The sequence below is a fragment of the Theropithecus gelada genome, chromosome 20 (genome assembly GCF_003255815.1).
Source record: "Theropithecus gelada isolate Dixy chromosome 20, Tgel_1.0, whole genome shotgun sequence".
Classification (NCBI taxonomy): domain Eukaryota; kingdom Metazoa; phylum Chordata; class Mammalia; order Primates; family Cercopithecidae; genus Theropithecus; species Theropithecus gelada.
The window spans coordinates 45,712,171-45,738,279 of record NC_037688.1 but is presented as its reverse complement, the minus strand read 5'-3'; the positions used below and the strand labels follow the sequence as shown (position 1 = coordinate 45,738,279).

At 54.3% G+C, this 26,109-nt stretch overlaps 1 protein-coding gene across 4 annotated transcripts in view; it reads right to left on the bottom strand.

Moving 5' to 3' along the window:
* Window positions 1-7,456: 7,456 nt before the first annotated feature.
* The window catches only part of BANP (BTG3 associated nuclear protein), a 128,908-nt gene continuing 110,255 nt past the window's right edge, over window positions 7,457-26,109 (bottom strand). For 2 of the 4 annotated variants that reach the window (XM_025371079.1, XM_025371080.1), the window contains exons 12-14: window positions 19,008-19,073; window positions 12,607-12,750; window positions 7,457-8,120 (exon numbers count right to left, since the gene is read on the bottom strand). In XM_025371079.1, the coding sequence (XP_025226864.1) occupies window positions 8,049-8,120; window positions 12,607-12,750; window positions 19,008-19,073 (282 nt within the window). In that variant the 3' untranslated portion in view covers window positions 7,457-8,048. The remainder of the gene's footprint in view (window positions 8,121-12,606; window positions 12,751-19,007; window positions 19,074-26,109) is intronic. The other 2 variants (XM_025371081.1, XM_025371082.1) reach the window with 1 other exon arrangement.

Here is a 26,109-nt window from a genome sequence, read left to right as displayed (position 1 = left end):
GGGTGGGGGCACAGGAGCCCACCCAGCAACACAGGGGTGACCCGGAAGTGGACAGAGAACCCCAGCGGCTCTATCACAAGGCCACACACGTGACACGCATCTCCCGGGACCGGGACTCCGGCTATGGAGGGCCACTTATAGAAAGGAGCCCTCTCCTTACACAGAGTTTGCTACCCTCGGTTTCACCGCTGTGCCAAAGTTCAAAATCAGGACGGATTTCCTCCCCACACTGTGTGTAGAAATGCCTGGTGTTCTTTAAACGTGTGATGTAGCTTCCCCACTGGGTGACTGGTCTCGGTTTGGCCACCACACTCATGGCTGCTGGATCCCGATGGTCTCAGATCAAACCCCCCAGGGAAGATGGGCTGGGCAATCCGTCATCCATGGTGAGCCTTCGAGTCGGATGCAGCCAAGGTCTAGTCTGACTCCAGGACCAGAGACGGAGGGGAGCTTGTCACAGCCCCCATGCCATTCTGCTGAGAGGCACCCCTGCCCAGTGCCAGGCCGACGTCCACACCTTCCTGCTGTTCCCACCAGCCGAGCTGACCCACTTTCCATGGCCACCTGCCGCCAAGCACCCAGAGAGCTCGCTCTTGCCCATCTTCCCGCGGCCCAGCTGCTGGGGGAGCCAGGCAGACACTCGCCCATGTGGGGGGCAGAGGGAGGTGAGCGCGGGGCAGTGGGTAAGTGGATGTGGCTGAGGTGCCTGTGGGGTTTCTTTTCATTGCTCTGGCTGCTGAACAGGGAGGCGTCCCCATCAGCGGAGTGGAGGTGGGGAGGCAATGCACAGGTTCAAGGCAAAGGGAAGGGAAGTGGGGCCGCCAGGCGGAATGAAGAGGTCGCCTGGAAGCCTGTGGTTTCACAGCAAAAATGCAACCAGGTGTGTGCTGCTTCTCCAAATCTCAGGTCCAGGGCAGGCGAAGGCTCATATCATCTCAGTTTGGGGCTTTGTCTAGATGAGTCCTCCGAGGTGCAAAGGGGTTGAGGGTGTGTCCATGCAGAGGGGAGCCGTGGGTCTGGGCCCCTGGCCCTGCTGAAGGAGGGGCCAGGGGAGCCAGCTACAGGGGAGACGGCAGGGCAGGGGTCAGCGCAATGTGCTCTGCAGTCCACAGATGCGGGACGGGGCTCCCTTAATTTAGGTCTTCTTTAACCTCTTTCAGTCAAGTTTTATGATTTTTTTTCCCATAAACACTTTTCGCATCTTTAACGAGTTATTTCTTGACATTTCTATATCTTAAAGCTTTTTGAACGGTGGCTTTTTAAAGTTTCCTTTTTGCATGACCGCTGATGACAGAAACGCAGTGACACCTCGTATATTGACTTTGATCCCCAAAAACGTGCTGACGTCTCTTAATAGTTCTGATACTTATCCCTGGGAAATATTTTAGGTTATCTTTGGGAATTGTTTGGAGTTTTCTAGAACACAATGACATCACCTGCGAATAGCGAGTTTTGTCTTTTCGTTTCCACAGTGTGCCTCTGGCTTGTTTCCTTTTCTTTCTCTGCTCCCAAGACCTCCACACAGCTGAACAGAAGCTGTGAGAACGGCACCCAGCCCCGCTCCCGACGTTGGGGACGCGTGCTGTGGCCGCAAGGCTTCTGTGGAATCTCTTGATCGAGTCAAGGGAATTCCCTTTATTTTCTAGAATTCCCTTTTTTTTTTTTTTTTGGAGACACAGTCTCACTCTGTCACCCAGGCTGGAGTGCAGTGGCATGATCTCGGCTGACTGCAACCTCCACCTCCCAGATTCAAGTGATTCTCCTGCCTCAGCCTCCCAAGTAGCTGGGATTACAGGCACGCACCACATGCTTTGCTAATTTTTGTATTTTTAGTAGAGACGGTATTTTGCCATATTGGCCAGGATGGTCTCAAACTCCTGACCTCAAGTGATCCGCCTGCCTCGGCCACATTTTCTTTATCCAGTCTCTCACTGATGGGCATTTCGGTTGGTTCCATGCCTTTGCTATTGTGAATAGTGCTGCAATAGACATACGCGTGCACGTAAATTAGTTCAGCCATTGTGGAAGACACGTGTCAGTTCCTCAAAGATCTAGAACCAGAAATACCATTTGATCCACCAATCCCATTACTGGGTATATACCCAAAGGAATATAAATCATTCTATTATAAACATGCAATTTCCACAAAAATCTCTGCTTGGATTTTCACTGAAATTGCAGTGAATGTACCATTTAGAGAAAAATGATCATCTTTATGATATTGAGGCTTGCATTCACCAACAGGCTACATGCCACCTCCAGTTTGTTTGTTTGTTTTTTAGGTTTTCTTCACTTTCCTAATATTTTATAGCTTTCTGTCCCAGACATCTTTTGTTAGATTTGTTTCTACATAGTTTAAATTTCTTAGTGTCGGCCAGGCGCGGTGGCTCAAGCCTGTAATCCCAGCACTTTGGGAGGCCGAGACGGGTGGATCATGAGGTCAGGAGATCTAGACCATCCTGGCTAACATGGTGAAACCCCGTCTCTACTAAAAAATACAAAAAACTAGCCGGGCGCGGTGGCGGGCGCCTGTAGTCCCAGCTACTCGGGAGGCTGAGGCAGGAGAATGGCGTGAACCTGGGAGGCGGAGCTTGCAGTGAGCTGAGATCCGGCCACTGCACTCCAGCCTGGGCGACAGAGCAAGACTCCGTCTCAAAAAAAAAAAAAAAAAAAAAAAAAAAAAAAAATTTCTTAGTGTCTATAATAACATTTGTAAGTGATTATTACTGTTTGTTTCTGGAATTTAGAAATATAATTAGTTTTTTGTATGTTGGCCTTGTGGGCAGGAATCTTGTAAATTCACTTATTCACGGTTTGCTTGTGAGTTCCTTTGGATTTTCTTCACATATAACCATATTACCTGTAAATACTGACAGCTTCGTTTCTCATTTAAAGCCTTTTAAGCCTTTTTTTTTTTTTTTTTGAGACAGAGTTTCACTCTTGTTGCCCAGGCTGGAGTACAATGGCACAATCTTGGCTCACCACAACCTCTGCCTCCTGGGTTCAAGTGATTCTCCTGCCTCAGCCTCCCGAGTAGCTGGGATTACAGGCATGTGCTACCACGCCCGGCTAATTTTGTGTTTTTAGTAGAGACGGGATTTCTCCATGTTGCTCAGGCTGGTCTTGAACTCCCAACCTCAGGTGATCCACCTGCCTCAGCCTCCTGAAGTGCTGGGATTACAGGCATGAGCCACCGCACCCGGCCCTTTTAAGCCTCTTTTCTTGCCTTGGTGTGCTAGCGCGTTGTGGTGAGAGGCAGCCATCTTTGTCTGTTACATCTCAGGGAGTGGCAGGGGGTGGTGGGGGCAGCTCTCCGCTTTCCACCCTTGAATGGGCAGCTTGTTGTAGATTTCTTATAGATACCTTTGATCAGATTAAGGAAGGTCCTTTCTATTCCTGGTTTGCTAAAGGTTCTCTTAACCCATTTCTGCCTGAGGTCGCCTACTGCTTAGCAATGAGCTCGAGCAGTAGGATATAAAGAACTCCCACATGCTTGGCGTTCCAATAATGGTACACTAGGCATAGTTCATCATGAATGGGTGTTGAAGTTTACAAATTACTTTTCTGCATTTATTAAGATAACCATATAGTTTACCTCTTTTGTTAGTGTGATGGAATACACTGACTTTTAAAATAGTATACCAACTTTGCATTCCTGGACCTAACTTGATCATGATAGATCATCAATGTCACTGGATCAGGGTTACTCATATTTTGTTTAGGGTTGCTTAGGATGTTCAAGAGAGACACTGGCCTGGATTTTCTTTTTTTCTTTGAAACATCCTTGTCGGATTTTGGTGTCAGGGTTATGCTGCCTCATAAAACAAGATGAGAAATGAGAGTCTTACGTTTTTTGTTTTTTTCGTAACAGTGAAATGCTGAGCCTGGAGTTTTTCTTTGTGGCAAGATATAGGTAAGATTTCCGAAAGACAGGAGCTAGTAAGATGTTCCGTTTCTTCTTATAGCAGTTTTTTCCCCAGTAATTTGTCAATTGCATCTAACGTTTCCAACTGACTTTTGAGACAGTCTCAAGTTTTTATGTCTGAAGGGTTTGTAGATTCTGACATTGTAATTTGTCCCTGCTCTCTTTTCTCTGACTAGTGTACCAGGGCTTTCTCAAGTGTACCAGTCTTCTCAAAGAATCCTATTTGGTTTTGTTGGTTGTATCTACCTTACGTTTTGTGCCTTATTTCATTAATTTTTCCTTGTTTTTAAGCTTTTCTCTAACACAACTGTCGATATTCCCCGAGTTTTGACCAACTTGCATTTGTTATTCAATTACAAATACCTTCACATGTCCAGTTTTCTTTCTTATCTGACCTAGGGGTTACGTAAATGTTTGTTATTTAATTCCCAAACATTCAGGGATTTTCTACTTTTCTTCTCATTAATTTTTGCCTCAATTCAATTTGGTCACAAAACACATTCTGCAAGCTGCCATCCTGTGGTGTTGAGGTGGATTCACATTCTAGTGGGTGGCAATTTGGAGGAGAGCGTGTTCCCTGAGGTTGTTGGGTGTGACATTCCTCACACGTGGCTTGGATCAAGGTGTTCATCACCTTGCTGCAGTACCTTGCATCTCTACAAACGTTTTCTATGCCTTGTTTCTGAAGTGTTTGTCATAGTGAATTCCAGGACTTAAAATTGCACGATCCTTGCTGGGCATAGTGGCACATGCCTGTAATCCCAGCTACTCAGAAGGCTGAGGTGGGAGAATCACCTGAACCCAGGAGGCAGAGGCTGCAGTGAGCTGAGATCGCACCACTGCACTCCAGCCTGGGCAACAAGCGCAAAACTCTGTCTCAAAACAAACAAACAACAACAACAAAAAAACACAAGGCCGTGCGTGGTGGCTCACGCCTGTAATCCCAGCACTTTGGGAGGCCAAGGCAGGTGGATCACGAGGTCAAGAGATTGAGACCATCCTGGCCAACATGGTGAAACCCCATCTCTACTAAAAATACAAAAATTAGCTGGGCGTGGTGGCGTGTGCCTGTAATTCCAGCTACTCGGGAGGCTGAGGTGGGAGAATCACTTGAACCCGGGAGGCAGAGGTTGCAGTGAGCCAAGATCGTACCACTGCACTCCAGCCTGGGAGACAAGAGTGAAACTCCATCTCTAAATAAATAAATAAATAAATAAATAAATAAATAAATTGCACAGTCCTTCCAGCCTTTTTCTGCAGGGCAATACAGGGGCTTTAAAACAATTCACCTCCCTTCGTCCATGGCCCAAGTTACACAGTAATGTTTTCCAGTATTTTGTTTTTAAAGTTTCAATGAAACAATTTATGTATGTTTATTATTCTCTTTGTCCACCGCTCCATCTTACTCCAGGCACCTCCCCTGGATTCATATTCCTGCTCTTGAAGAATATTCCTAACAATTCCCTGTAAAGAAGGTGCCATCAGAAATGATTTTTTTTTTTTGACAGGGTGTTGTCCTATCACCCAGGCTGGAGTACAGTGGCATAATCATAGCTCACTTCAGCTCAACCTCTTGGGCTCAAGCAATACTCTCGCTTCAGGAACTCAAGTAGCTGGGACCACAGGTGCGTGCCACCACACCCAGCTCATTGTTTTTGTATTTTTTTTGTAGAGATGGGGTCTCACTATATTGCCCAGTCTGGTCTCTAACTCCTGAGCTCAAGCAATCCTCCCACCTCAGCCTCCCAAAGCGCTGGGCTTATAGGCATGAGCCACCACACCCGGCCTCAATTTTTGTTTATAAATTTTTGTTTACATACCACCTAATTCTTTATTTTTGTAATTTTGAGAAAATTTATATGCCAACAAATTCACCCTTTTAAGTGAAGGATTCAGTGACTTTCAGTGTAGAGTTGTGCACACGTCACCACTAATTCCACAACATTCTAATCACCCAAAAAGAAACCCCCTGCCCATTCGCAGTCACTTCCAATCCTGCCTCACCCCAGTCCCTGGCAACCACAAATCGGTCTCTCTGCAATTGTCTTTTTTGGACATTTCATATCAATGGAATCAAACAGTAAGTGGTCCTCTGCACATGGCTTCATTCAGCACAGCTCCTCCGAGTGCTGGCCGGGCTGCAGCACGCATCCGTGCTCCATTCCTTCACGTGGCTGGATTGACGTCCATTCTTTGGAGACTCTGCTCAGCACACCTCTGTGTTCTGTTCACGTGGCTGGATGACGTCCCATTCTTCGTCCCATTCTTCGGACAGCGGGCTTTGTTTCTCCCTTCATCTGCTGATGGAAACCCAGGTTGCGTCTACCCTGTGGCTGGTATGAGCCGTGCTGCTAGGCACATCTAAGCATAGGCGCACGTGTGAGCAGCTGTCTTGAGGGCTCCGGGGTGGATCCTATGAGTGGAACTGCTGAGTCAGCTGGTAGCGTGTCACCAGCATCTTGAACAACAGGTTCACTGAAGACCCAGCCCCAGACCGAGAGCTCTCTCCTCTGCGCCAGTGGCTCCCCCTCCACTCAGCACCCAGTGGGTGCCCACGCCTGCTGCCTTGCTTTCATCCCATCACAGGCATCTGTCCTTTCTCTCTGGCTGCTGTCAAAATGATCTTTGCCTGTGATACTTGCGCGTGTCGAAGCAGAGACTGATGTTCGTTTTTCCTACTTGGGGTTCTGTTCTACTTCCTGAATCCTTGAAATGCATCTTCCTTCTGTTTTCTCCATTCTCTCCTTCTGGGATTCCAGTCAGATGCGTGTGGATTTGACATTCTACACCCCGCCTCCCAGCTGGTCCCTTCTGTCTCCTGGAGAGCGGCCGCGCTCCAGTGACCTCCCGGGAGGCCTTCCCCGGCTCCTTGTGGCGGCCATCTTCCGAAGCGGCCCCCCAGCGAGGGAGACACAGAACCCAAGAGCGCAGCCCCCCTTTCGAGGGCAGCTCATCCTAGACCCTCACCCCCAAGGGGACCCAGTCCAGGCTCCCGACGGGGTGGGGCAGGCTGGAGCCACCACCGTCTGGATGGCAACGCGGAACTCCTCCCAGAGAACGCACAGAGAAGCCCTGCTCTAAGTCGGCGAACGTGGCTCCACGTAGGCCCTTCCCAAGCCCCCAACGCAACTGCTGCAACGGTGTGGGTGAAGCAAGCCAGGCCTGGCTGGTCACCAGAGATTCAAACTGCCTCTAGCACTTCTATTTGCAGGTATTTTCTCTGCCTTAAAAAAATTTGTAAGTAGTAGGGTCTGCCCCTGTGGCTGCAACTTTCTCTAAGGACCCCAGGACTGTGCCTTCTGGAGCTGGCAGCGCTCTGTGGTTTACGAGAACAAGACGTTCCGTAGCTGTGTCCTAAACCACGTTTCCCCTCGACAGCCACGACACGGAAACAGAACTCAGACTGTCCCGGGGCGCCCACACCTACTGTCTGCACAGTGGAGAGGGTAGCAGCGTGGCCTGAAGCCCAGCAAGCCCAGCCCCCCAGGAACAGGCACTCTGGCGAACCGTAGGAGGAAGAGCGTAAGGCTGTTGTGGTCATAAATACATTTTATTTAATTAGAAATGCATAATTACAGTGTTTGAGAGCATTTCCCCTAGAAAAGTAGGTCAGCAATACCCCATCGGAACCGAGAGCTGGCTTTGCAAACACCTGCCTTATGACACTGAACAGAGCACACAGCAAAGGGCTCCTGTCTCATGACAGCGGACAGAGCACACAGCAAAGGGCTCCTGCTACTCCCCTGGGATTTTTTTTTTCAAATTTTCTTTTTTGTTATAAACACCATAGCAAATTAAAAAAAGCTGTTTAAACAGAAAAATATCATAGTTCTTGATTTCCCGCGCATACGCGACGCTCTCCGCACTGTGCCTCCCCTCCGTCCTCCGACACCAACAGCATGACTCAAACGAAAGGTCTCCGGCTGGGGGCGGCGGCGGCTGCTCTTTCAGTTGATAGGGCGCTCTTCCCCGCGGAGGCAGCAGCTTCAGACGCACTTCAGCAGAGCCCGTGCAGCCGCTGCCTGTGCTGAGGCCGAGAGAGCAGGGCGCATGGGGGCCGGGCCATGGGCGGAGCCAGCGAGGGGCTCCTGGTGCCGGGCGCTCCTCGTGCCGCGGGCACCGCTCACTGGATCTGGATGGCCCCGTGCTCGAGCTGCATCTCCGGCTGTAGCGTGGGCTGCAGGGCCTCGGCCGTCTGCAAAAGGGAGAAAGGAGGAACTTTCTAGAAAAATACCCAGCACTGCATGGCCAGGGGGTGTCATGAACAGCCAGCAACATTCAGGCAGAATCAGAAAGAGCACACAGGAGCGCGAAGGAGCCCTGACGGCCCCAAGGCTCACCCGACTTGGTACAGAACGCCTCTCTCCCAGCGGAAGGATGTGCCCACAGGGCAGCTCCGGCCCATCCAGGCCCCGGCCCGACCCCCACATGGCCTCGGCCACCCCGGCCGGCGCAGCAGCTGCTCCTGCCTCTCCACCCGGAACCCGCCGCCTCACTGGGAAGTAACCCGAAAGTAGAGAACATCCTGGCCCTCCCTAAGATATTTCCCTGAAGCTTCAGGGACCATTTTGCCTTCCTATAAACACTGTCCCTATGTTTCAACAAAGGATTTTCCGGGCAGCTATGTTTCTTCCCTCAAAGTTAAATATAAGGTCTGGTCAATGAGTTACAGATATTAAAAGGACTTAAGTACACAATCACAGCTTTATCTTAAAATGAGTTAAAGGCGGTTGGGTGCAGTGGCTCATGCCTATAATCCCAGGACTTTGGGAGGCTGAGGCGGGTGAATCACTTGAGGTCAGGAGTTCAAGACTAGCCTGGCCAATACAGTTAAACCTCGTCTCTACAATAAATACAAAAATTAGCCAGGTGTGGTGGTGCACACCTGTAGTCCCAGCTGCTAGGGAAGCTGAGGCAGGAGAATCGCTTGAACCCAAGAGGCAGAGGCTGCAATGAGTCGAGACTGCACCACTGCAATCCAGCCTGGGCAACAGAGCCAGACTCCGTCTCAAAAATAAATAAATAAATAAAAGTAAAGGAAAAATATATAATCTTGGAATAAGTCACTCATCCTCCAGCTCAGCCACACGGAACATGCCCCAAGTGGAGGAGCCCACTCTAGGGCTTCCGTGCACACACTCCCAGAAGCTTCAGCTGGAGGGCACACAAAGGAAGAGCCAGGAGAAGCCACGAGCCCACGGCCAACCCCACGAGAGGAAGACACCTGGTGACTTCTACTATAGTTAAGGTCCTGCTCCATTTTTTAGAGATAGGGTCTTGCTCTGTTGCCCAGGCTGGAGTGCAGTGGTGTAAACACAGCTCACAGCTGCCTCGACCTCATGGGCCCAAGTGATCCTCCCACCTCAGCCTCCCAAGTAGCTGGGACTACCACCACGCCCGGCTAAATTTTTTTGAGATGGAGTCTCACTCTGTCACCCAGGCTGGAGTACAGTGGTGCAATCTTGGCTCATTGCAACCTCTGCCTCCCAGGTTCAAGCGATTCTCCTGCCTCAGCCTCCCAAGCAGCTGGGATTACAGGCACCTGCCACCATGCCTGGCTAATTTTTGTATTTTTAGTAGAGATGGGGTTTCACCAGGTTGAGCAGGCTGGTCTCGAACTCCTGACCTCAGGTGATTGGCCTGCCTCAGCCTCCCAAAATGCTGGGATTACAGGCACGAGCCACCGTGCCTGGCCCCAGCTAATTTTTTTACGTTTTGTAGAGATGGGGGTCTCGCTACATTGCCCAGGCTGATCTTGAGGTCGTGGGCTCAAGCAACGCCCCTGCCTCAGCCTCCCAAAGCACTGGGATAACAGGCATGAAACACCACACCTGGTCTAGGTTGTGCTTTTTCAAGACAAATGTCAAATGACACTCGATATACTGTTTCCGGATGGAGAAGGGGCCTTCCTGGGTAGGATGAGGGCTCAGTGCAGGGACTGTCTCCTGAGAGCCCAGCCACAGCTGGGAAGGCCTAATGGGAAGGGCGAGCCTGAGCTGGAACGGAGGAACCACACCAGGGCCTGGGGAAGGGGCGAGCCTGAGCTGGAACGGAGGAACCACACCAGGGCCTGGGGAAGGGGCGAGCCTGAGCTGGAACGGAGGAACCACACCAGGGCCTGGGGAAGGGGCGAGCCTGAGCTGGAATGGAGGAACCACACCAGGGCCTGGGGTGGGTGGCTGCAGGCCACAGGAGGCTGGGGTAGGGGGGCCACTGCCTGGGATGCAACGCTCCTTCCCCCGGACAGCTGGAAAGGCAGCTAGGGACCAGGGTGGGTGAGGACAGTGGGGCACAGGTCTGGGCTGGCTGGGAGGGACTCACTTGCCCTCCAAGGATGGTGGCCAGACCCATGTTCCAGGCATTGGCACTGGTGGAGGCACTGCCCCTGCTACAGATGGTTCAGGGAGCCTATGACACCCGCAGGCCACCCTGCATTAAGACAAGTGTCTTCCCTGCAAATAGCACCCCCCTACCCTTCCAATCCACTGCTCCAGGGAACAGGCCCCACTCTCCACTTTGAGGATTGGCCACCCCCACAGGCCAGCGACCTGCCTTCCCTCCTAAGGGAACCCCATCTTCTCAGAGCCAGGCCCTCACAGCCGAGCCACAGGTTTTCCTAGAATTAGCTCATGTGTGTGACCCTGCTCTGACCAACGGAAGATGCCAGGCCATTCCCGAGCGTTGCTGGGGTGGGAACTTCAGTGGATAAGGAGGCTCAACCAGAAACCCGTCTCTGTTGGGTGCAGTCACGCCTGCAGGGCCACCATGAAGGCCTTCGGTCCACTTCCCAGTGGGGCAGAGCTAGCCTGAGGACAAGCTGAGATGGTAAGGCAGAGAGCTGTGCAATTGGTGACAAGCTACCGCACCCTGCAGCTGCCTGGCCTCGGACAGGCAAACCTGCTCACCACCAAGTCCAACCACACTGGGGTCTTCTGCAGGGAAAGCGGCCCGTTAAGCACACTGTCTTCCTTCGCTGTTACGATGGATCCTAATTAAATCATTCACCTGGGGCCTGCCAGGGAGGGCATGGTGACAGAGAAAGCTTACAGGAAGCTAGGGGTGTAAACACCAACCATGGGACACAGGTTTCTTCAATTGTGAAATCTGGAAATGACCACAAACTTATAATGCAGCAGAAGCTTTCAGGCATGGCCCCCACATCTAGATTCCCAGGCGCGGACCTAACTGCCCTCCTGCAGCGCTCCTGTCTGGAACAGCACAAGGGGCCGCCATGCGTCCTAGCATGGGCTGACCACGCCTCACTGTTATTCACGGGCAGGTCAAGGTTCACACCACATAAAATAAGCGCTGCTCAAAGAGTTTGCCTTCACCATCCCACCCACCCCCCACCTCCCGCCTGCCCATTCTGTGCCCATGACCCTCATGTGCTACCAGCCCATCTCCAGTGGGGTCAGCGACAGTGTAGAACCAAACACCATGCAGGCATGCCCGTGCGGGGGCCACCACACCCATGGGCACAGAGTACAGGGCGTGCCTGTGCGGGGACCACCGCGCCCATCGGCACAGCAGGAAGGCTCAGGCTGGAGGAGGAGCCAGGCCTTCTACAGGACATGGGCCCTTAAACTCTGGGCCCGCAGCTGCCGTGCTGTGAAGAAGACGTGAGTGTCAGGTGAGCACTGACACCGTCACGTGGCTGCTGCGGCTGAGGGGCTGCAGAACTGCCCAGCCGGGCGACCTGCACACCCTGGTGAGCGTGGGCTCTACTGAGCCCAATTCTTCAGCAAGCGCCTCCTGAGGAGGACTCCGCTCCTCCCGAGGGCTGACGGGCACACCCACCCTCAGCAGCGCCCGGGGAGCAGGGAAAGGCTGCTCAGACATCTAGGATTTTAATTCTAAGCATTGAAGATGGATGGCATCAAGACACAGGTGGATCACCAGTGCTGGGTCCACAGGAAGGAGAGGAACAGACCCAGAGACAGCAGCCAGAATGTTCCCAAAGGGCTGGGCAGCAGTCAACCACCCAGCTGGAGGTAGAACAAGGAAAAGGTCCCAGTTGGGCAAGTTCCCAAACCAGGCGGCACGGAAGCTGCGGGACCAAGCCTGCTCCGGGACACAGGGCCACCTTCCGCCTCCTGTGTTCACAGCAAACAGCCCATGGCATCACGGGCTCTTGTCTGGGCCTCGGCCACCCTGGGGATGTCAGCACAGCCGCACCCTCAGGCGCTTCCGCCTGCGAGGTCTGGAGATGCTGGCCATGAGCCTACCAGGCCATCCACAGAGCACAGCAGACCTGCACTTTGTTTCGGCGGACGCCAGGGTCATGATGGCCCAAGGTGCCGGCTCTGCCCCAAGCTGAGGCCTTTGACAAGGGGCAGGGAGCTCTCGAGCTGACAGGGCCCCCATGCTCCCCAGCCCACAGGAAAGGGCTCCATGGAGGGAGCACAGGGCAGAGCTTCACTTCTGCCCCTGAACTGACAAAGATTTCCACAGGACAGTCTCCAGAATCAGTTGAAATTTAGAACTGGGGCAGGATCTACCTTCTCACCTTCACATTCATGGTGCGTGGGAGACGTGGAACCCTCAGATGGGCATCCGTGTCCGATCACATGCCCTCCGCACGGGAGGAGTCACGAGAAAGCCCCGGGGCCACGTGTGCCCGGTGGCAGCGGCAGGCGGCCGTGCCATCACTTCAGTGTCCCGGCGCGGGGCCCCAGACTCACCTGTGCCCCGGCCGTGTGGTCGCTCACTGGCGCCAGCTGCACGTACTGAACCTGGATGTCGCTGCCCTGGAGCGGCGATCCATCCACGCCCGCCGCCGCGGGGTCCGAGGAGGCCACGGCGATCAGCTGTGCGCCCTGCAGCACCTGGAGAGACACAGTCCCGTCAGTGGCATGGCCCACAACCCACGCGGCTCCGCAGACTGCACACCCTGAGCGGCAGGGACACGGCCTCAGGGCCACACCGAGGACTCGGTGGCACATCCTGTCTCCCCATCACTCTTGGGTCACGTCAGGTCCAGGGAGAGTGTCACTGAGCCTCTGCTGGATCTGTAACTCCCCCTCAAGCACCTACAGAGCGGACAAAAGGGGGAAAAAAAAGCAAGGCAGAGCTTCCACAGAGAAAGCAAAAGCCAATGCCACAGGACCTCCTGGAAAAAAATCCCAACGGCAACCATGAAGAACACAGGCTCCCAGAGCGCCAGTCAGGGCTCAGACCCAAGCCAGCACCATGAGGGAGGCTGAGACCCAAACCCTCCCCATTCCCAAGGCAGAGTCACCTCAAGGCCTCAGGGAGAGCAAAGGTGGGCACTGAGAACTCAGGAGAAGCTCGCAGGAAAGCGAGGCCCAGTTCCAAGAGGGGCGGAAGTGAGTCCTGGTGGCAGAGTCCCGCTGGCCCTCCCGACCTTCTACCGCCTCCCAGAGTGTGGGATGAGAATGGGGGACAGGTGAGGGGCCCCTGGGTGGGTTCTGGTGACCCCATCGCCTGTGAGCACCTACACCCACTTCCCACTCAATCCACCAGGCGCTCCAACAGCCAGGCAGGCAGCTCCGGGGTCAAGAGGGCCCAGGCAGGCAGGTGGGCGGCCCCAGCTCTGAGGCACTCGACATGGGCTGTGGGGTCTTCACTTGAGGCTGCGTCCCACTATGGGAGGGTCAGGAGATGCACCCCACAACTTCCACACAGAACCGCACTCTACACACTGAGAGTCTCACTGGTGGCCCTGGGAAGAGCAGCAGCCCCTGTCCCAGGGCGCCCCACCCCATGGAGCCTGGCCACAGCGGGCCTCCCGTGGGACCTGCCCTGGATGACAGCAGCACTGCACAGAGCAAGCATGGCCCCTGCAAACACACTGCAGAGACAGCCCCAGACCAGGGATTTCACCTACAAGTGCTTTAAAGACTAGACTTCACCTACATGTGCTTTTAAAAATAGTTATGTTTCTAAGCAAAGTTTACCTGCAATGCTAGAAGAGAAGCCTTTTAAAGACACAAAGTATAGTTTACTCTACACTGAGGTTAGCAAAGTATGGCGCCCAGATCAAACCTGCTGGCTGCTTTTGTACAGCTGTGAGCTGAGAATGGCTTTTAAATGATTTTTAATGACAGAAAAAAATGCAAAAAAAATTTTGTGCTACACGACAATTCTAGGAACCTCCATCTTCAGTGGGCATCTACAGGCCTGCAGGCCTGCCACATGCTGGCCTGTCATGACCCAAGGGCCATGCTGAACAGCTGTGATGAGACCAGGTGTGCCCCCCAAAGCTGAAAACCCATCCCCTCTGTCCCTTTACAGACAAGCCTGGCAACCCTGCCAGCCACCACCTGCGAGCACACCAGCCTTGGGGGATCAGCCTCGGGGTACCAGCCGAGCCATGAGAATGAACCCAAGGAGCGTCAACCTTCTGCCTCGGGATTTTGTCGTCTCAAACAGATGCTATACTAGAAGGAATATGGCTAGAGTCAGAAACAGATGCTATACTAGAAGGAATATGGCCAGAGTCAGAACGTCCTGCTGGACTGTGGGGTTTCTTTACCCGACGGCCCCTACTGCAGAGGCCTCTGAGTCCAGGTGTCGGACGTGGGCCCGGCGCGGTCCCGGGGATTCATTCATTGTGCAGCTGGCCCTTCAGCACCACAGGGGTTAGAGGCACTGACCCCTTGTGCAGCTGAAGTCACGTGTAGCTGAAGTCACGTACAGCCTCTGACTCCCCAGAACTTAACTACTAATAGCCCGTTGACCAGTGGCCCTACCGAGAGCAGTCAGTGAGTAGGTATTTCATGTGCTGTGGTGCGTACCATCTACTGTGTTCCTCTAATAGAGTAAGTGAGGGAAAATGTGGTATTCAGAAAGGCACAGGCAGGAGGAAATACGGCTGCTATTCATTAAGCAGAAGCGGATCTTTATTAAGCAGAAGTGAATTGTCACCCAGGCCTTCATCCTCACTGTCCGCATGCTGACTGGGGCTGGGGGGAAGAGGAGGAACAGGAGGGGCTGGCCTTGCTGTCTCAGGGCAGCAGAGGCAGGAGAGAGAGAGGAGGTGGAAGAGGAGGCAGGCATGCTCAGTATAATTTTTAGTGAAAAAAAATCCACGTATAAGTGGATCCTCATAGTTCAAACCCACATTGTTCAAGGGTGAACTGTAGTCTTCCAAGGAACAAACGTTAGTCTTTTGGTGACGGACAGAAAGAGCAGAGCATTGTGAAGTACATGCATTGACATCAGAACGCTGACAAAGGGGCTACTGGCCCTTGAGTCCAGGTGCCATTTACAGAGGAGAAAGTGAGACCTGGGCAGGGGTAGGGGCAGTTTAGGGGCTGGACTTCCATCACACAGCAGGTGGGGGCAGAGGCCATACAGAAGCACCTGGGTTCCCGAGGTCCCACAGCGACAGCACGCCATTCGGAACCCAGCCTGACGACGAGCACACTGAGGTTTCTGGACTCTGTTTCACAGGATGGGGCAAGCCCACTGGAGCGCCGTGCATCTGGGCCTGGGGCCGCAGCTGGGCTGGGTGCAGGGATAGGGGCAGGAGAGGGAGCAAGTCCCCATCAGCCGCAGAGACTCTGACTCAGACCATGAGGCTGGGGATGAGGGCGCCCAGGGAGGTGGAGCCCCTGGAGAGAGGAACTTCTTCCCGAGGAAGGAAGGGAGAGCAGACGTTCCTGCCGATGTGCAAAACCGCCAGTAACTTTTCAGTGATGCCTGGGAATAGGCCGGGCAAGGCTGCGCTTGGAAAGGGGGCAGGGGAGGAGCTCTGTACTCAGTTCCACCATGCACTGAGGCAGTCGCTCTGTCCTGCATGGATCCGCAGCCACCCACGTTCCTGCCCCAGACCTGGGCTGGTGCCCACTGAAGGAGGCAGCCAGCATCCGCACTGGTGGGCTCTTCTGTGAGGACCTGCCAAACTGCATTTCCCACTCATCACAGCACAGGCCCCGAGAAAGTTCCGGAAAAAATATCCTCAGGGGCTGTCCCAGAGGTGTCTCAGGGCTGTGAATAAAGCAAGCTGCCTGAACCAGTGTTTCTCAACTATTCCTACCAGGCTGAGGCCTTGAAAACTCCTGACCTGCAGGAAACGGTCTGCCCGGCGCAGGGACTTGACTGGTAACTCCCAACCATCCACCCACCTGCCTGCCCTCCACGACAGCAGGGGGACCCTGGCGCAAGCTGAAGGTTCACACCAACCAGGTGACCACCAGGAAAGCCAAGCCTTGGGCAAGCAGCAAAGGAGCACACGGCAAACCCGCGCCTCCTCCATCCCCGGCTCTTGGGAGCCTGTGCCACAGCCGGAGCTCTGCAGGGGCCACAGGTGGGCCGAGTGCACGACGCTTTCCACTTCGGGCACCTCTGTCGGACACCCAGCTCTAAACCACATGTGAAAACGGAAACGAAGTGCGTGGCCACACACAGAACGGTGTCACTCCAAGCACCTCCTCATCACATACGTGGCGTGTCACGGACTGACGACAAGCAGGCAGACAATGGGGGGAAGGCACATCTGTTGGGGATGGAGGGGGTACTGACACATTGGATGCTACAGGGAGGCCTCGAGCGACATGTAACTGTGGGAAAGCAAGGTTCAGCCGGGAACACTGCCAGGGTCCCCTCATCTCAGGGTGTAACCAGGCAGGAAGGACGGAGTGGGGAGTTTGACAGGTTGGGTGGAGACCTGGGGTTTACCCTGGGATGGAGCAGGGCGAGGTCAGTGACAGGGCGGAGCACCAGGACTGGGGCAGCTGGCCGTCCAGGGCAGGGATGGCTGGAGCACGGCAGGGTGAGCGCTGTGAGGCGCAGGGAGGGGCGGGCACTGGGGAGCAGCTCTGAATGGGAGCAGCAGCAGCTGACCCCTTAGATTTGGAAATAGTGCCAAGGAAATACAAGACTCTGAAACTCTGGCATAAAATACCCACAAAGTTATCTCAAATCGGGTTTGAGCAGTGGCAGTGCAACAGGTGAGGTGGGGCTGGCCTAGAGCCCCTCAGGACACAGACCCTGGGTCCCGCCTTTGGCTGGGGGGGGGCGGGGGCGGCACGCAGCAGGGCACAGGGTCACAGCCTGGGTCCAGCTCGAGTCTCCTCCCTGAGGGAGGCCCCGGCGCAGATGCGGTGTAGGTGGGAACCACCCAGCACTGGGCAAGACACCTGGGTGACATTGGCCGGGGGCTGAGAGGCCAAACAGCTGTGACGCCCCACACCCAGCCCAGCGACTCTGGCCCCCTCGGCCCCATGAGACCAGCCACACAGGCCAGTTGGCCACTCCACTGGCATCAAAGCAAAGAACACACTGAGTGGCAGGCGGCACAGAGCTGCAAAGGGTTAAAGGTCAGCGGTCTCAGCTTCCCCCACACACCTAGGCCCTAGGACCCTGCCACGTGCTGTGTGTCCAACACCAATTAATAAAAAAGTGAGTGTGCATTCCTATAACTGGGTTTCCAGGCGAGTACAAAACTCAGCAAAAAATTTGCCTGGTACCTCCATCCAAAAATGTCTAGGTCGCTATGGCAACGTGCCCCAGCCGACGGCTCTGACCTCTGCCGGGCAGAGTCACCCAGCCTCGCACAGCCACTGACAGCACTGCTGCCTCCCCTCCGCCCTGGAAGACCCTCAAGTCTCCCAAGGGAGTAAGAGGAAGCACCAGCACCACTGGGAGCCGCGTTTTGAAGGCTAATGGCAAAGACACACACAGGCAACGTAGGCAAGGTTTGGCACCTTTCGGTGGGGGAAGAAAACTGAACAAAATGATTCAATGTTTTGAGTTTTTCAAGAATCTATCAACAGAAATTTCTAGTTTCATCCTTGATTTATGGAGTAGGATCTTCTCATTTCTGCCTCAAAACTACATTTTTCCTGGCAATGTGGTTTTAGTTTACGTGAACGCAGCTCAGCTGAAAATAAACAGAATTTTAGGAAAAAGGAGCAGGAGGCACTTGTTTTTGGGAACAGAGGCCAGTGTCAGAGACCGAGTCCAAGCTGGGTTCCTTTGAGTGCCTCCTGGCTGTGGGCATGGCCGAGGCCCTTCACCAGGCAGCCAGGCCCGCAGCGCCCAGCAATCCACAAGGCAGCACCAGTGCCACAGAGAGAAATGACACCAAACTCCCAAGTTTCACTCAAAGGAAAATTACTGCCCGTTGGTAATGTCAGCCTTGGGGGTGAGGAATGTTCCCTGGACATTTACTTCTCGTTAATACATTTATTGGGCGGTTCAGTTCCACATTCGTGAACCTCATCTCAGAGTCTAAAAGCTGTGTACTCTGAGGGACCCCCGGCAGGGGGCCCTTTCGTGAGGAAAGGCTCTTTTGAGTCCTCGGTGCTCTAAGGAATGTGTCTGGAAGAAGCCCCGTCTGCCCCAAGGCCACCTCGCATGGTCACTGCTCGCCCTGCACCTGCTGCAGTAGCGGGACGGCGGAGGCTGCTCGGACGCTGTCCCAGGTGTGCAGAAGTCGCAGGCGCAGGTGTACACCCTCTCCCGCTCCCGTCCCCACCAAGAACCCTAAGCTGGGCAGTGGACCCAGGAGGGACAGGAAGGAGGTAGAAGGCAAGCATGGCGGGGGGTCCTCCCAGAGCGGAGCTGCTCCGCTGGCGACACCGTGGGGCTGGGATCCTGCGGGCTTCCCGGGATTGGGGTGCCCTTCCATACCTCGCTTTGTCTGTGCTCTAGCTGAGCAAGCATGCAAGCTGGTCCTGCCCACCAGCCCAGTTCTCCTGAATAAAAACAAAAGCAAAGCCGGTCCCTGTTCTCCTCCCTCCTAGGTTGACCAGTTCAGCCTGAGGGAACCATCGCCACGGTGCTATCAATTTTCTGAACAAAAGATGGCGAGAAATCCTTCCCCCCAGTTCCTGTCATGTCTTCAGAAAGCACCTGCAAGCGCATCTCACCCCAGCTGGCTGTGCTAGGTAGAGCTACCCACCCCACAAAGACACCCAGGTCCCAATCCCTGGGCCCTGTGGTATGACTTTACATGGGCAAAGGGACCTCACAGATGTGGCTCAACTGATCACCCTCACATGGTGAGATGACCCTGGATGGCCAGGTGGGCCCAGTGTCATCACGGGGGTCTTTAAAAGCAGAGGCTCCTCCCAGCCGCAGAGGGTGGGGGAGATGGGATGTACAAAGGACTCACCTGGCCACTGCTGGCTTTGAAGACGGATGGGGCCAGGAGGCAGGGGATGCGGGTGGCCTCTAGAAGCTGGAAAAGGCAAGAAAACGAATTTTCCCCTGGAGCCTCCAGAAGGACCAACCCTGCCTTGCTTTCAGCCCACTGAGACCCAGGATGGGCTTCTGCCCTCCGGTAAAGCCATGGGGTCTGCGGTCGTTTGTTAGGGCAGCCACAGGAGCCTCCAGCCAGGTCCCCAAAGGGCTCTTTATTAAAACATCAAATTCCCAAACAGCAAAAACAACAGAAACAAAAGGCCTAGCAGTCTGTGCCTTCAGGGCGGGCTGGCAGCTTCAAGGAGAGCAACCACTCTTTTCCATTAGAAAGAGTTTGCACTGTAGGAGTTTTTAAAAGCCAAAACAAAAATTGGAGGAGAAAAAAAATGAACCGTCCTCTGACTCGTGTTCCCCTGGTGGCCACTGGGCTCTAGCTGCTTCCCAGGGCCTCCTAACAGCCTGAGGGCCATGGCCCTCAGAAGCTGAAGGTGGGGTCCTGGCTGTCTCCTGTCCCAGCCGGAGGAGTGCCCTGGGGGCAAGAGAGGCAGCATCCCCACCCGCATGCAGGTACCAGGCTCCCATCTAGCACTGCCAGCCATGGGGGCCTCCACAGGAGTCTCTGTGTCTGGAAAAAGCATCATTGTTTTTTAAGGGAGGAAGGCATGTCCAGGAGGGGTCCCCAGGCCTCCTCAGTGAGTGCCACGTGGTACCACACAGGCACCCAGCCTGGCGATGCCCTCTCCTCGGCAAACCCGAGAGGAGGAAAGTCAAGGGGACGCATGGCCAACCCAGTTCTGGCCTGGACACCTGGCTGCTTCCTACGAGCATCTGTCCACGGGAGGCAGGTGAGCTGTTTTGCTCATTCAAGGCCCACTCACTTCCTGAACCCTAAGTGAATGGGCACATCTGTCCTCCAAACAAAAGCCACTCTCCCAGTTCCATGATGCCACCACTGCTTCCAAGGGTGCTAAGGGAGATGAAGCCACTGTCCCTGACCACAGGTAACCACAGAGCAAGAAGGGTGCAATGGACGCACAGGGCGGTGGGAGCGCTGCCATGGAGGCAGGCCCCGCTGTGGACACACACCTGCCTCACCATCCACCACCTCGCTGTCTACCCCCTCCACTCTCCCCCTGCTCCCCTGCACCTCTCAAGCCCCCGATACCTCCTGCCCCAGCCTCGCGCTCTGTTGCCTCTGAAGAGAGACCCCCGACCCTGGTCCCCCAGTGCCAGTGCCTGCTTGTGGTTGGCCCCCACAAGAACACGAGTTCCAGGGCAGCAACAAGGTCTATGCCTTTGTTCCTCACAAAAGCCTCAGTACCTCTTTCTTCAAATCTTACATGTACATTAAGTGTTTCGCTCATTTCTGAAAAACTTATCAAGACAAAATCAACATAGAAACATTTGAAAGTCATGACTTTTCAAATGCATTCCCAGTTGAGAACATTTTCTACTTTTATTTCCATTTACCACTTGGGTATGCCTACCTTCATTGTTATTGTAAAGCTGCAAAGTTAGATTCTGAGGTTTCCGACACTGTAATTCTTCCAGTGTAATGAGCTGCATAGATCGTCTGAAAAGTCATGTCACTGGCAATGCTGGCAGGAACATCATCACTGTCAGGATGCCATGACGTGCCTTCCACAGCCAGAGGACGGCAGAACCGTCTCGGAAACCAGCAACACGGTTTCCCAAGTCTCATTAAGAACAGCTGTGATCTGATCTTAAACTCATCTATCAAGGGATCTTTTAAAACGTAAAGTGATTACAAAACCAACACAGGAGCTTGTGCACAGAAGGCGAGATGAGAAGTGACCAGCGGTCACCCCACCGAGGGGCTGAGGGTCCTGGCTGGGAGGGGACTCACTTTCTCTATGGACCTGGTGGATTGTTTCATATTTTTGCCATATGTGGATTTCATAATGAAACACTGAATTCCTATTAACTAAGCAAGGACGCCAAGCGGGCCATGTGGGAGGGCAGGGAGGACCACAACACAACTCCTCCTTCCGGGACCAGCGCCCAGGCCAGGGCAGAAAGCGTCCATGTCGGGGGAGGGGAGGGCCAAGAGGTGAGAGCCGAGGCGCTGGGCCTGGAGACAAGGGAACCGGGGTCAGGGGCAGATACTGAAGGGCAGTGCCGTGAAACGCGCAGAAATGAAGGCACGGCGCACCCTGAGAACAGTCATGCAGAAGGCGGCGGTGCGCCCTCCGTGTGGCTGCGCTGCTGCAGGCTGAGGGCACCTCCATGCACTGCGCAGCCTCTTAAAACACATGGGAGGCTGAGATACAATCTGTTGATTTGGACTTGATTTTAAATTGGTAAAGAGTAAAACTCAGGGGTCAGATCTTAAATGCGAAGCAGCAAAAATGAGGTCGTGCCAGGGTCCCCGCAGAATGCTGCACACCCCAAGATAAGTGCCCTGGATCCGCGCAGTCGATCCTGCTGCTGGGAGGACGGAGCCCTGCGACGAAGGGAACCCCAAGTCTGATGCAGGCCTTCAGGGGTAGAGCAAGCTGGGCTGAATTCCCACTTGGTGCCCAACAATGAGCGTTCAATGCCTTCTTCCCTCTCCCTGCCGGCTTTATGTCTGGAGCCCGGCCCCGGTCTGAGGCATTTCCGAACCGGCTCTGGAATGCAGAAACCGCTCACGGGAACGGACAGTGTCCTGGCTCCCAGGCTCCAGTGACGCCGGCCTGCGGCTGAACTTCAAGCGGACTTCCCAAAGGGCAGCACCTCATCATCTCGAGGGAGGCTTGGGGACAGGGCTGGAGACACGTGCTACTTTCCCAGCTCCATTCAGAGGGTTTTCCCCTGAACATTTCCGAAACCGAGCCAGCTGTTTTCAGATAAAAGAAAGTGGCAGAAGGTAGGAATGGAAGCAGCCGACTGAGGGAATCCCGGCCTAAAAGCACTGCATTTTGAGCACACACATCTGGTTTCCTCTATCTACTGGCAATGCAGAAATTCTGTGTAATACGTAACTGAGATCATGCTAAACTGGTGTAACTCTGAGGTCAATGCAAGAAGCCCAAGGACTTCTCAGTACTATTCAGATACAAAATCCTGAATCTAACCAAGAATCCACTCAGGTGCAACGCAAAACAAACCAAAGAACCCCACCCCCCATGCGCTTAAAGGATCCACTCTGAACACTGCTGAAGTGTGTGGACAGAAACGAGGATGAAACCGCTAATCCACAGGGGTGCTGGAAAAGCCAGGAAGTCCTTTGTGTTTGTCATTCAGCTTTGAATCCAACTTGTTAAGGTATGAGGGAAACCTAGATGTTCATTTCAAAAGTAGCTTCCTCATACTAGAAAAATGAGGTGCTCAGGCTGGGCGCGGTGGCTCATGCCTGTAATCCCAGCACTTTGGGAGGCCGAGGTGGGTGGATCCCCTGAGGTTGGGAGTTCGAGACCAGCCTGACCAACATGGAGAAACCCCATCTCTACTAAATATACAAAATCAGCCAGGCGTGGAGGCACGTGTCTGTAATCCCAGCTACTAGGGAGGCTGAGGCAGGAGAATTGCTTGAACCCGGGAGGCAGAGGTGGCAGTGAGCTGAGATCGCGCCATTGCACTCCAGCCTGGGCAACAAGAGCAAAAATTCTGTCTCAAAAAAAAAAAAAGAAAAAGAAAAAGAAAAGACAAAAACAACCAAGGTGCTCAGAGAAAGAGGCTCATCCCAGTGATGCCCCCAACTGGCCTAAAATCTTTCTCCTATGTCCCTACAGCAAATGCCAACAGGCCACATCATCATTCTTAAGCCTTTAAACCCACTGATGGGAATACTAATACGTGTCCTTAAATTCCACTTCTAAGGCTTTTCACAAACCAAATCCCCCATTAGTGGATGGTCAGAAACAGCACATACGGCAGGCCAGCGCAGGCAAACGCAGACACCCGTTCCTCCTCCAGAACAAGAAACAGCACACAGAGGCTTCTTGCAGACCTCAGGGTTTAAGTCAGCTGATCCAGCGTTTTAGAAAATCATCCTTCGGGCCAAAAAGGCTAAGTTTCAAAGCTAACAGGCTAACAGCTATAAGCCAGATTTACAGCCCGGAGCGATGGCAAGATGCCCCAGGGGACCCCACAGTCACACAAAGGTGCCTCCTGGCAAGCGGCACACACAGCAGTCCCCATACACGGCAGTCCCCACGCGGCACAGCAGCCCCCACGCACGGCAGTCTCCACGGTGCTCCGCAGCTGGCTCCAGCGGTTCAGCATGAACCTCAAGCATAGCCTTGGTAGAAGGCAAAACAAAGGCTAAAAACTCAAAGGAAGGGAAGTGGAAGCCTGCGGGTGCTTGCCGCCCACCCCAACCTTCCGGCAGGGCAGTGCTCCTGGGAGTGACCTTAAACATGCGTGTGTCTTGGGGTCTTCTGACTGACTGGGGCAGGGTGGGGGACACTAAGAACACAACCAAAGTCAACCCCGAGGCCTGTGGCACTCCCCATGGACCACAGGTCTCTGGCTTCTGGATGGTGAGAGGGAGGGTGGGTGGGCAGGGGATGAGGAAGAGTGGGAAGAAAGTAAGGATGTATCTGCATGACGCGTGCACAAGCCTCCCATCGCCATGGTGTTGCTCAGGCATCCCCAGGAAAGGGAGAGGGGCAGGTCAGGGAGCCCGGCCGGGCTGCCATCCAATTCCACATCTCGAGGGCTGAGAGGCCAGCCCAGAGCTGACGGTGAGAAGAGCCTCTCCCTCCCCACAGAGAGAGGCCACCTCCGTGTGCCTCCACGCACCCTCCCGATGGCACCGTTCTCATGGCTCTGGTCATTTCTTTAACTTGGAAAACTTACTGTACAGCACAAAAAATACGTTTGAAGCCACTGTGATAGGGCAAAAGAACGAACTTCTAAAAACACGTGACCCAGCGTTCCCGCTAAGCTCACTTCAGTCGGAAGCCTCCGCACAGGACCGCTCGCGTGTCCAATGTCAGCTGCTCTCCCTCCTAATTGTGATGGAAAAACGCGGCTTTTACACAGAGGGTGGGCCAGCCTTCCCAATCTCAGCCCCACACTGCCCATCCGAGTGGAGGAATGACAAGCAGGCCAGACCAGGCTAGGCTGGGGAGACCCAGAGAGACGCCTCGTCAGGTGGGCTCTGCCCGGAGGGCAATGCATGGTGGTCTCTGCACACACTTCAAACTGTGTTATGCTTAGAAACACACGGCCTCGCCACTTGTGCCGACAGGTGGTCGCTATGCACTGGTGGCTAACAGCACCTCTGTACACTTCTCACACGAGCCGCTCACACGTCAGCACCTTCGGCCGCAGCAGACCATCCCTCACTTGGGTAAGTCAGAGCACCCACCATCTGCAGAGGAAGGCCCAGAGACGGACGGCTGGGCCAAGCCAGTCTCACCACACGCTACACAGAGAACCCCGCCATGTGCCAACCTCAGCCCTCCTGGGGTGTGTGTGTGTGCAAGTCTGGGGGCTGAATGTGAGCCTTCCCCACCAGGCTATGGCTCCAGGTGACTCCACCCCAATGGCAGGTCTCAAGTGCACCTGACCTAGGCGCATTCAGCGGGGTGTCCATGACCGTGCGGTCTCACACAGGGAGCAGAGGAGGGGGCCTGGCGTGTGTCATGTCTGACAGTGAGGTTGGTAGGGCCCTGACGGGACGCAAGGAGTAGCACACGTCTCTGTCGGGAAGCCCCAAAGCACCCAGAACCTCACCAAACTCACATCTTCCTGCAAAAAGCTTCATCTGTGTTGTTGGGCCAGGGCTCAGCACACGCCTGCAGGAACGTGGGGCCGAGGCGAGGCAGCGGCCAACATTCTGCCGAAGATGGTATGGGGGTGGGGAGGGTCCTGTGGCCTGAACCATGTCCCTTGAAAAGCAACTCTCAAGAACTTCTGGTACCTGTGAACTTGGGCTTAACTGAAAACGGACTCTGCAGACGTGAGTTACGGTAAGGCCACGCTGGGCTCAGGTGGGCCCTACCCCAGTGACAGGGGCCTTATGAGAAGAGGCAGATCTGAACACAGAGAAGCAGAGAAGGGGCAGAGATTGGAGCCGTGTGGCCTCAAGCCCAGAACAGCAAGCACTGCTTGGGAAGGGCGTGCCCCCTCGCCACAGCTTCATACACCTCCTCCACCCTACCCCGCCCCACCCACCGCCCCGCCCTTACAGCAGAGCCTCCAGAAGCAGTCCCTACCCACACCTCCTGACATGGGGCTTCTGGAATTGTGAGGGAATGGACTTCTGTCATTTCTAAGCCCTGGGGTGGGGCTCACAGCCCAGGCCCAGTCTGCCCACTTTCAGGTCCTCAGCGGGAATGCGGTAACCCCACGCCCCTTGGCCACCTGGTCTTCTGTTGCCAAGGCTTCTGGTCTACGGCTTCCTGAGAACATCCTGAGGGCCCCCTCCTCCCACGTGTGGCTCCCCGCAGCAAGCTCAGAGGGGAGTGCCCCCTGCCCTCATAAAGGGGGATCTGAAGACCTCCCAGCTGCCTCTAGACACCCTCTCCCACTCCTCCCTTGCAGGGCGGGAGCAGGTCTACGGGAAGCACAGCTGAAGCAGCTTGACGCTGCCATGGATCCTAATAAAAGAGCTGCTAACATTCAGAAACAACGAGCACAGATAGCTTAAAAAGCCAAACTTAAAAAGGCATGGTGACTCACGCCTGTAATCCCGGCGCTTTGGGAGGCCAAGGCTGGCAAATCACTGGAGGTCAGGATTTCGAGACCAGCCTGGCCAACATGGCAACACCCCGTCTCTACTAAAAAAAAAAAAAAAAAAAAGACAAAAATTAGCCGGGCATGGTGGTGTGTGCCTGTGATCCCAGCTACTTGGAGGACGAGGCAGGAGAATCGCTTAAACCTGGAAGGCGGAGGTTGCAGTGAGCCTAGATTGTGCCACTGGCCTGGGTGACAGAGAGAGACTCTGTCTCAAAAAACAATCAAAAGCCAAACTCCAATTTCCAACTCAGAAGAACCTGCCCTTTCTTCAGAAGGACTGCTAAGTAGCCTGACCCAGCTGTGGAGGACTGAGACATCCGTCCCTTACATGCAAGGGGCTGTGGCGTTCACCCAACTCAGCACAGGCAAGGGCAGCTCTGAGG